At 42.4% G+C, this 12,010-nt stretch overlaps 1 protein-coding gene across 5 annotated transcripts in view; it reads right to left on the bottom strand.

The window, feature by feature from the left end:
• LOC119660274 (dynein beta chain, ciliary) overlaps positions 1 to 12,010 on the bottom strand; it is a 146,923-nt gene that overhangs the window by 86,273 nt on the left and 48,640 nt on the right. For 4 of the 5 annotated variants that reach the window (XM_038068738.1, XM_038068739.1, XM_038068736.1 and 1 more), the window contains 2 exons: positions 10,436 to 11,164; positions 10,221 to 10,373 (listed from right to left, as the gene is read on the bottom strand). The exons of the other annotated variant lie outside the window; for it this stretch is intronic. In XM_038068738.1, the coding sequence (XP_037924666.1) occupies positions 10,221 to 10,373; positions 10,436 to 11,144 (862 nt within the window). In that variant the 5' untranslated portion in view covers positions 11,145 to 11,164. The remainder of the gene's footprint in view (positions 1 to 10,220; positions 10,374 to 10,435; positions 11,165 to 12,010) is intronic. 5 annotated transcript variants of the gene reach the window in all.

Here is a 12,010-nt window from a genome sequence, read left to right as displayed (position 1 = left end):
AAGATCGCGAAAGTAGTATTCTTATTCGTTTTGAGAATGAAGGGGGTCCTAAGTCCGCATTCAACATCTGCGAGCCGCTACGGTCACGCTGCTCCCAGGGCAGAGGTGAGGCAGCGTCTGACGATTTGCCTCTGCCCTGGTAAGAAACCGTAAAGCCGTCGTCGCTTGAGTATTCTTATATTTATACAGGCGGGAGAGAAACGTGTTTTTTACAGTCAAAAAGGAAGAGGTTAGGAAGCCCATCGGGTCCACGTCCGACATTGGAGTCAAAATTACCAATAGGAGACTCAACCAAGAAGACGTAAGGAGAGGGATGACCAGAGGCTCGGAGCAGTCTGCAGCAAGAAGAGGTGTAGAGGGTGGAGTGGTCGAGGAAGAGCAGCGAAGGTCGCTGGATTGTTGTGGGGAATTGACAGTGGAGTCAGCGGAACTAATGGAAGAAGGGACAGTTAGGGGGGGTTATGGGAATAGTGAGTGTGGGATCAAAATGGTTTCAAGTTACCGCGGGCAAGGGCGGCTTCGACACTCAACATGTACGTTTTATGCGTTTTTTTAATCATGGACTTCACACTGGAGCACATAGTTTTGAAGTGAACAAGATCGATTTCATTGCAAGCCAGGGAAGAAGGGACATAACAGGAGAGAAGATCGAACAATATATTATAAAAGGTGCTAAGGGGTTGATCACACTTTGAAGTACATAATATATGATCTGAGTTGATAGACGCTAAAGCCGAGTTGAAACGGTCAAAGTCGGGTTTGCGTAACTTGAACTTAGAAGATCTACGCGCAGTTTTAGAGTTTGAACGGGAGAGCTCCGCTTCAAAGTGGCGAGTGGTAAGCGTTAATTTTGACATACGGGGATATGCAAGGAAATAAAGAGAGGTGTCATTCAAGGATGTTGGAAAGGAAGTAATCGATAGTGCGGCCCAAGGAGTTTCTGGTGGTATTGAAGTTCAGGGCAGAGCAAGTATTCATAAAGGAAGGAAGTAGAAGGGAAGAATGGGAGAGGTTGTTGGAAGGTGAGTATGGAGAAGAAAATCCCAGCAAAGGAAGGAAGAGGCGGATGGGAATCCGACAGTAAGGAGTTCCGACAAACTGTCAAACAGTTCTTCGTACAGTTGAGAAAGGAAAGCACAGGGGACGCATATACAATATACAATGTACGGAAGGCAGTTCGGCGGGGAGACACGAAGAGCAACACAGTCATAAGGAGAGCCACTGGAGGAAAAGAAGCATTGCATATTGCAATTAGGACCCCGCCGCCCGTGGACTTACGTGATGCACCCCGATCCCTGTCACAACGGAAAGTGGAGTACCCTTCGGGGGAGCTCAGGGTTTAATATGGCATCGTCCTGCCATTTTCCAGAGATACGGATGGCATGGTATCAGCTTAAATATTGAATTGAATCTTGGTTCTTAAACTCCTGATATTTTGATAAAAAAGACGAGCAGTAAACACGGATCCAGTTACATTGATCGGCAACCTGCTTAGGTTGTCCTGAAATTCACCCGTAAATTGATGCGCTCGTATGGCTTAATGAGCACATCTTGATTACCGATGAAATCAAATTTGTAAGGATAAGTGACCTTGAAAGACACTATCACTCGGTCGGCGTTGCTTTTTTTTTGTCAGTTTGACACAGGATCTCCTCTGTCTTGTCTGTAAACCAACTTTGCTCTTTATTTACTCCAATACATCATCTGTAGAATGAACACTAGCCTGGACATAAAAAACTATTTTAACCCGCGCATAACTGGGCGCATAACCGCGCATAACTGGGCGGTCTGGAGCTCCTTATTAAGAGAGGCCTGGACCGGATACAGCACCGGAAGCAGCACTCTTACAAGCATCCGTTAGCACCTGCATCCGCCGCCCTATTAGTGCACTCAAGCGCGACTCAATCCCAAATGAAAAACTATGTCGACGCATGGGTCAGATGCTAATAGATGTCTTGATCAGAAGACGGAACTGACAGTGGAAAGATTACTCTTTAAAAAAGGGTGAAAATGGAATTCCGTATCTTAATGCGGCCAACAAGCCGCACAGAATTTTTAACGAGGATTACAAACTTCTCGGAAAAACTTGGTAAGGGCTGAAACACATTTCAGCCAACCGGCATCGATGGAGCATGGGCGTGGTCGATGCACTATGCCTCGTTTAGAAGTAGATGGTAAGCATAAATTTTTTAAATTTTTTGTTAATTTTTCCTCCTGATGCCGCAATCTCCGACATCTTTGTTCTAAGTGACATTTTACTAGTTTATATCGCTTATATTCAACCAGAGGTTAAGTGAGCTATTAAAGTTTTTGTTTGGTTATTATTATTATTCTGTTAAGGGAAAGTCGCACCGCGTCCTTAAAGAACTATTGTGCCCCTTTTACTGGTTATAGTGCACCTATTGATCATAGTATCTTAAGCAGGCCTATAACCGTCAGGAACTTTAGTATGTTCCCTACTTCCAGATCTTTCAGCTTTGCATGTGATATTAAGCGTTCTCCCAGATGCCTTGAACTACTTTGCACAAGTCCCGGATACTGTGCCAGGACGTGTATAGAGGTTTCGTCCTCCTCCTCACAAAACCTGCAAGCAGCGCCCGTAGATATCCCTAGCTTCCCTAGGTGATAGTTCAGCCGACAATGACCAGTGAGAATTCCCACTATGATTCGGAGGTTCTTTTTGGTGAGGTTTAAGCAATCCTTTGTGCGCATGGGTTCGTATCCTTCATTAAGCCCGCCCAATATAGTTTCCTCACCCGTTCCTCTTCATTTCTTAGATTCATAGCCATGAAACCGTTTCCGATTCACAGAAGGGTTCTGGCCCATGTAAAGGCGTCCCTGCTCCCTTCTTAGCTAGTTCGTCCGCTGCCACGTTGCCTTCCAACCCAGCATGGCCTGGAACCCAAAGTATCCAGACCTTGTTGGACGAGCCGAGTGTATTCAGTCTCTCAAGGCATCCCCATACCAGTTTAGAGTCCACCTGGTTGGACCTAAGGGCCTTGATCGCTGCTTGGCTATCGGTGAGAATAGCAATGTTCTGCCTCCTGTAGTTCCTTTGCAGATTAAAGTAGGCACATTTGTCTATGGCGTATATTTCCAGCTATGATAGAATATGCTAGTGTACCTGCCCATTGGCTCAAAGTACATTTTCCTTGGACTCCTGCTCCTGCTGTGAGGGATCCGTCAGTGTACCAAGTAATCAGCTGCTGGTTCAAGCCTTATGTCGCAGCCACGCTCTCCCAGTTTGCTTGGTTAACTATGTTATAAACCGAATGTCCACTATTAATAAACAAAATGTTGTTTTTACAGAAATGTTCCTTTGGTCCTTTGGAATTACTGACGATCTACTTAAGCAATCTATCCCGTGTCCATTCAGCGACTACGGTCAATAATAGTCAAATTTAAGATTCCGATGTTTATAAAGGTACATATTTTTAGCTTAGTAAATACATATACCGGAACACAAAAATACTTATAACTTCCAAGCAAATCATTGCCTTCAAGCCAGACAAAAATAATAAGCACGAACTCTCAAATATACATAACTTGTTGAACGTTACATTAAAAGTTTTCTGGTAATGCAACAAGTTCCGCATGCTCAATTTCTACAAACAGTAGCCTACGTGCATTCGTTTTGATGGAACTTTGCACGGACATGCAGTTAATGCCACCTTTAATTTCCATTATTGCACATTAAGTCGATAACATGGCAGCTAATTGACTTTGCGGTTGAATCTGATTCCAGGCCGAATGTCTACTATGCAGACGAAGTCGATGTTCTTTTCGAACTGGTTTTTAGCCCGTGCATGATAATTTTTGAATGCCATTTTCGTTGTGAAATTATATTTGGATCATTATTTGCAATTATATGTATATTGTAATTACCTGTAAACAAATATGATTCCTTGTTTGATATTAAGAAAGTTAATATTAATTTGACCGCCAAGAAATGTTTAGTCTGCATTCAATCTAACATTAGAATTTCAGTTTTTACCACTGACCCTATCATTTCTATTTCTGCCGATGAAATGCCATTTGTTCTTTTTCAAATTGTTCACGTTCCTAACGTTGTTTTATTCATGGAATTTGCACTGACAACAAATTGCATTGCATTAATCATTACCCGTAATTAGCTTTCATTCCAATAAATAAGGAAATGCATTATTTAATTAAAGACAAAAACCTCTGCAGTTTACTCCCCGCGTTAGATAACTATGTCTTTTAGGCCAAGATAGTAGTTTCACCTGCCCAATTATCATTATCCATTGAAAAAAAAATCAATTCAAAACGTTCATTTATTAATTATAATGATTTAAAAATTGAATTCTCACAAGGCGGGAAAGAAGACGCGGTGATTGGCTGACACTTCGCGTGACGTCTCTGAGTAATTTGAATCTTATCTACACTCTAAAAAAAATTGTAAACAAGCATTTAAATATCATAGATGTAAATGACTGTGTAAAAGTACATTACGAAGGTAAAATTAGTGTTTTCTTGTGTACTGATTATTTTTGGAGTAATATTACACAAAACTTAGTGCAATTCGGGAATAAACCAAAATCGTTGTAACATTACACAGCAAGTTTTGTAAAGTTACTACAGTTTCAGTGTGTTCAACATTGGGGTGATTTGCAAAACTTTTCGTATAAAATCACACCAGAATAGAATCATACTATACTCTTTGCAGTCAATCATTCATTTTCTGTGACTTGACGTGCTCGGACGTAATTCCCAAATAGTTGAGCATTTTTGAGTGCTAGGCAAAAAAGAGTTTATTAAACAATCTTCCTTCAAAAGAATGCTTACGTGGTATTTCTAGAGATTAAATTATTTGAAATAATAAAAGCTTATTTCCCTTTTCGCTAGTGTTGATTTATTGGTCTTGCAAATACCGAAATTTATCACGATAATGTGCCACCTGATTTTAGAGAGAGAGTGTCTAACTCTAACTCCTTGTATTGGGAGTCAACCTTCCATGTACATGTCACTAAAAACACTTTCATTCGAATTTTCAAAATAGAGAGCGTAAATTTACTTATATCTTCTTTTTCTTCAGCCTTTGTCTCGTTCACAAGCGGGGTCGACTCGTCGTGATCGGTTTCGCCATTTGACTCTATCGAATGCCTGATCTGGGTGCAATCTCGAGGCTTTTAAATCCCTATCCAGCGTATTAAGCCACCGTTATTTAGGCCTACCTTTTGGTCGTTTACCATCGACTTCGATGTTCAGGCCAATCTTGGCAAGTGAATTCTCGTTAGCACGAATTGCGTGACCATACCATTGAGGATGCCTCTCTCGCAGTTTTTCCACGATCGGTGCAACACCATAACGATCGCAAATACCTTCATTTCGGATGTGATCAAAACGTGGCACGCCACTAGTCCAGCGTATCATCTTCGTCTCCATTGCCGCAAGACCCCGTTCATTGTCTTTTATAGTCGGCCAACACTCAGAACCATAGAGGGCGACTGAACGGACGACATTGCAATAAATTTTAAATTTGAGACGTTCGTTGATACGTCGATCACAAAGAACACCAGTTGTGGAACGCCATTTCATCCAGGTTGCGTTGATGCGTGAAGCAATTTCATAACGCAGTTCTCCATTGGCAGATAGCGTTCACCCAAGGTATTTAAATCGCTCAGTTCTGGGCAGATCACTGCCGCTGACAGTTATTGAGCACATACTATCACTAACTTTATTTAAGCAGATATTGGTAGGGAGGGTATTCAATTTCCACCAAATTTCATGTCAATATGTAGGTGTAACAATTTCTGAAAAAAAGTGCGTGTACCAGACAAACAAGGCGCCACGCAAACAGAATATTACTCGTAAGGGTATTCCAGAGAAAATAGTTGGAAGGGGTCCAGTCGGAACCGAGGAAAAGATATGACGACGTCGACGGTGGAACGCTATTAAAAATTTAAGGACACCATCACTGTGTTTTACCAATAAGCTTTTTGAGTCCCACGAAAATGACTTGTTTCGTGGGGGTGAAACTCTTGGAAGTAAGCACATTTTTAATTTGAGAATGTGAATTGTCGTGAGTTCCCTAATACTTTATAATGGACTGCACAAATTTTGAGGAGCAACTAACTTCCGCATTTTCATATAGGGAGCACTCGTTTTCGGCAATTACCCACTCTATTAAATTCAGAGATATGTGGGAGTGAACAAAGAGGAGAAATATGAGTTGATCTTGGATGCACAGGAATAATAGACTAATGTTGTACTATATCGTCCACAATTTTTCATCTAATGTGTTCATAATCATCTCCAACGCGCAGTGAGTCGGGGCTTAAGAATACACTCAAGTTTGTGTACCGAAACACTTGGCTATCAAAAATCGACTATTATTGGTTTCTGGAATGTGCGCACGCTCCTCGAGAACGGTAGCAAGGGTCATCAGAATGCATACTTTGTTGAACTCCAACTCTAACGGGAATTCCAGCAATATAAACTGAACATTCTGAGTGTAAGTGAAGCATGATGGTCTGACTCTGGAGAGTACTTCTCTGTGGTTGCAAATCTTTCGGGGGTCCCGTGAAAGACGTCGACTTCTCATCCCAATGATGAACAACTGAAGAGGTGGAAAGACCATGTTATCATGGTTGTGTATCTTGTGAATGAAATGGCTCATCACCATAATATGTGGATACAGACTGTGCTCCTCCAAGCAGAAGAGAAATCATTTCGGCCATCAATGCCTTCAAGTGGAGTAAAGCCGCTGGACTTGAGTGTCTCTTCGCAGAGTTAATTACCGCTGCACCTGCAGTTACAGCAGATTTTCCGGTTCCACTCGTAAGGAAATCCTGGGAGTCCGAGACTTTTCCCAAAAAGTGAAAGAGTGTGACAATTTGAGGGGTACCTGTGTACTCCCCACGGTCGCAAAGATAATAGTTAAAATATTCCTGGAACGCATCAAAGAACATCTCGAAGGCTTGATCGACATTGAGCAAGCTGGTTCCCCTCCGGAACTTCCTGTATTGAACACATCAACACCCTGCAGGTCATTTTGGAGCAGCGCGCAAAATTTAGAGCTTCGCAGCACCTACTCTTCATAGATTCCATGAAAGCTTTCGATAGCGTGAACAGAGAGTGTATCAGGAGTGTTCTACGTAGGAGGGGCATTTCGGAGGGGCTAATAGACATTATCAGAGCGACATATGATAATAATAATCGTTGGTGCAACAATCCATATTGGATCAGAGCCTTGAAGTGTGTTAGAGCACTTCACTCAAGACCGTTACGGTACACTACAGTATATTGTAGGAGACAATGTGGTAAACATTGCGCTCGCCCGAGATTATTACCCTGATTTGACTCAGGTACTCATTCACAGCTGAGTCGACTGGTATCCGACGCCAAATCACGATACAAATCGCACTGCCGCCAGCGAGATTTGAACCGCGACCTTCCGTACGACAGCCCTGTGCTCTAACCACTTAGCTATCCGGACACAGAGCGACATATGATGGTGCAAAATGTCACGTGCTGCATAGAGGCTCAACGCAGAGTCCAAAGCATCCAGTCACTGATATTATTTCTTCTTGTTGTCGGTGACGGTTTTCATACTGCCTTGTTCGGAGGATGGTATGGAATTTAATGGACAATGGCATCTTTTCTCAAATATCTCGACTACGCTGATGACATGTCTTTATTCTCTCACCGAATCATGTACCTTGGCGAAATAGCTCTGGATTTGGAAAAGAGGAAAGTAGAGTTTGTTTGAAGATAAACATCAATGAAACTGACGGGTCATGGAACTCTCCCTACCGGCATCAATGATCAGAGCATCGAAGGCGTTTATCAATTTGTATTTCTATGGAGCGTGGTTTCTGCCGACGTTGGCACCGAACTGGATTCTTCCGACGCATCAACAGCGCTAGATCCGCTTTTGCTGCCCTGTGTGCAATCTGCAAAGATCAAGTTGAGATTTTTCTGCGCTAGTATTCCTTCTACGTTGCTATATGGGAGTAGCACATGGAAAGTGAACTCCACTATTACACAAAAGTTTCAAGCTTTTGTCAATACGGTTGACGCGCTATATCCCACCAAAAAGTGAAGGGCAACCATATATATTTCTACAACGCAACAATCTGTGCTCGGTCTAGGGTTGCCTTAATGGGGATCCCCACATATGTGGGTTTTGTGCCCAGATCCATCAATTCGTTGTCAAGTATCCTCTGGGTGACCCCATCGCTCCATCTGAAGCGAAGTCCGCGCGAAGAATTATCCTCAACAGGCGAGATTGAGTTGTTCTCTGTTAGCATTTATTTCGTATATAGGAAAGTACTAATCGATTAGTTCGTAAGGTGTCAGGCACCACGCTTGCATTTATTCATGTATTGCATATCAAATAGGTTCGGCATTTGCAGTATCTTGCTGGTTTTAGCCTGGCGTGGGCAACTCTCAGCAGTTTCGAGGAGAAAATGAAAAACCTTTGATACTATTCGAGAAGCTCAACTAAATGCGGGGCCATCGGCTCTACATCGACCCCAAAGAACACAAGTAACGGTGGATACTTTTGTTTGCTCTGAGGCGAACGTCTACATTTCTTCGCAACGAATCAGCCAACATGTCCTTACGAACACCGAAAGGCTTCATTGACCAATTACCACGCATCTCATTCTAAAGGAACTGCACTGTGCCACTTAGATCCCCTGATGAATGTCAGAGCCTTTGCCGGTTCCACATTACAAGAGAGCCTGCAGTTACCGGGCCCAGACACGCATGCTCTTCAGCGCTAAGGCCGTCCACTGGTACTGCACAAATTGTAAGAAAGAGGAATGAAACAGTCAAACCATGGCCACGCCATCTAGCATATTTCATAAGTTTTGCCTTAAAAGCGACTCTAAAAATGGTATATCACTATTATGTCGATAGTCTTTATTTGAAAAAAGAATTTGTATAATTTGCGAAAATAATCTATTTTCTAATGCGCGCAATTCGATCAAAAAAGGTCAGGTTACTTTTCATGATTCAAGTGCTTCATTAAGTAGAACCAATACCCCAGAATCGGTTACTCTAACTTAAACAGTGATCCCATCTGTTTGAAATATTCTGTCGACGAAGCTGCCCAAGAGTTTCGGCATTTAAGCCCAACTAAGTCCTTCCTAATATCAGGGAAGACCTAGACCAGTTTCTATTAAGGGTTGTTTTGTGAACCCTTTGCATCTTTGCTAATGCTACCCTGTCCCATTTAACAAGTCACTGACTCCACCTTGCATTGACTAACAAAAGAAGAAGAAGAAAATGAGGATCTGTCTCGAGCCGATCATCATTTCTAGCACTGGTAATATATACTACGAAGGTATACTAAGCAGAACCTGATCTTAAAGAATAGGGAGCAATGTCAACAGTATCTGGTAAAACCAAAAGAGGGATCTCATGCTAGGACCGAAAAGATCCGGTGGGAGCAAAACCGAAGGCTTCCTCAGCTGACTCGAAATTTTCTTTGGGAGAATGGTTGGGTGCGTGATTAAAATGAATGAAATCGCTATACAGTGTAAGGACTTAGACGAGGCCACTTTTAAAGCAGATATGTGCACTGCGTTGGTAGAGTCGTTCGAGCTGCACAATCTACAAGGGGCATCCATTGTAAGCCTCCGAAAGGCGTGGAGGCACATAGAGTGCCACAATCCGACTAACAGCAGAGGCAGTGCACAAGCTGCTGGACGACGGGAAGATCCGTATTGAATGGATGGCATATCCGCCTTAAATAGCAAATCTCTTTGAAGAGGTGCTTAGTGTACTTTTAGTATGTATGTATATCTGGCGAGTGCGGTTGATTGATCTAACCGATGCAGACGGTGAAGGGAAAGGGTCATGCACGCTCTACGATAGAAAGGATCGCCTATACAGTAGGCGTACTATAGGAAGCGGAAGGTGTCTTGAATTTAAAAAGGGGCTAATTACAGAATGAAAATGAGGTTGATTCAATCTGGTAAGGACGCTCAAGACGTATTGTCACAGACCACCTCATAAAATTTCTAAGAATAATTGGTGACCGTACTTACAGGTCCATCAAATTTGATCCAACTTCCAACTTCAATACTTCCTAGGGTATTGATCAAGAAGGCACTACTGCCACTATTACCTACCTTAAGATAATTTTCAATAGATAATATGCCACGATGGCGATGTATATATATATCGATGTGTTTTGTGTTGTACGAATAAACAAATACAAGAAAATTTCCTAGAAATTGATACCATACCTGTCACAACATTCTGAAAAAGCGTCATAAAACAAGGAAAGTATGCACTGTCCGTATACTCCAGCATAAGCGCCATGGAGCGTATCCTTTCTGTATTCAACTGATCATACACAAACGATAAGTTAGTCAGGCGATTATTCCAAAATGAAATTTCTGAAAATAATCAAAATTTTCCGATTTTATAAAATGATATCCAAGTCGTCAAAAATACCTACCAGCCGTCGGAACTGGATTCTGACCATTAGCAAACGCGTTGGCTGGACTCTCCTTTACCACGTCATTTACTTGCGTTGCCCACTTGATCACCACTCCCTCAATGGCACTCTTCAAATATAGGTCGATAGCGCATCTCTTCGTCTCCTGCAATTCTTTCGCGGCTTTCACGATTTTTTCAACCCCAACTGGCATAGCAAGAATCGTCTGACCACTAACTTGTCCCTTGACTTGGTGGACTGTGCTTTTGAGGCTGTGAACGTGCTTTTGAACGTCTTGTGCAACCATCTCAGGCCATTCTTTATAGTTGTCCTCATTAGATAGCAACGGAACGAAGACTTCGTCAACCAACGAAGACAACTGATCTATTGATCGAGTAGCAAGGTCTCCAAATATGAGGAAGTGTTCACATTCTTCACGTGGTACTTCACGCAATCCTTTTTTGATAAAATACACTCCCTTGCTCTTCAATTGTGCCAGTGGGAAGGATGTTGAAGGAACGAGTTGTGCAGCGGGTGTAAGGATGATTATTAGGACCACCGGAACAGGGCGATCTAAAAATTCTTTGATAACTGCCTTGTGCTCTTCGACGGTTACTACACGTTGCCACTTTTCAGGTTTCAGTTTAAGAGTTTTTATCACATACGATCCCATGAATTCAAGCCGCTTATCAGGCCCGCCGTTGGGGGCTTCTCCACCTGCAGCTTCCATATTCACTTAATAGGGTTTCACTATATTTTAGAACACAAATTTAGGGTTTTAATTTTGCGTTCTTCGTAATTTTTTGGAAAGTTTTGTCCTTTTTGTGTTTAAAAAATTAACCTTTTCAACAATTTTCTTGTAAACATTGTGGATTCCTTAAAGCATGACAAACCATTTACAAACTTCAAGATTATTAAACGTCTTTAATTTACAGCAAAATGATGAGAGTTTTACATAGTTTGAATGAATTTGATTGGCAATGGTTCCAGGGTGAAACGTGGATTGGTACCCACGATGGACGCATAAAACCTGAGAAACGCCTGCTGAACCAACACCAACAGCTCTACTACTAAACCCTATCTCCACCTCCACGTGGTGATCGCTGGGAGTTCTTTCTTGATGAAAAATTGCAGACGGAGAACAATGAAGGCGAATCTCCCGCGCCTAAAAATGGGACAAACCGTACCGACTGGTCCTACAGGTTGGGGGTTGGGTAAGGCTGACAATCCTATACGGAAAACCGATGTTTCGAAGCCAGAGAAGAAACCTTGGACAAAATGGACTTTAAAAAGACGAACCCGGCAACGAAAACGAAATACCAATTTGCGCATTTTCTTATGGAATGTGCGTTCCCTGTACAGACCGAATGCTGCAACAGTTAGTCGATACCCTGCCCCAAAATAGGGCTGATCTAACAACGTTGCAAGAGATGCGTTGGACAGAGACCTTCCTGGAGAAGAGCCGCTACACCATATCTTATAGTGGTTATCCAGTAAACCATGTGCTGGGAGTAGGTTTCTTAGTCAGCCAAAAATTAAAACCTGCTGTCATCGGCTTTGACAACGTAAGCGAAAGGTCGTGGATTCTACGTTTGT

The sequence above is a fragment of the Hermetia illucens genome, chromosome 6, assembly GCF_905115235.1.
Source record: "Hermetia illucens chromosome 6, iHerIll2.2.curated.20191125, whole genome shotgun sequence".
Classification (NCBI taxonomy): domain Eukaryota; kingdom Metazoa; phylum Arthropoda; class Insecta; order Diptera; family Stratiomyidae; genus Hermetia; species Hermetia illucens.
The sequence above is the reverse complement of the archived record's forward strand: the minus strand, read 5'-3'. Positions and strand labels throughout refer to the sequence as shown.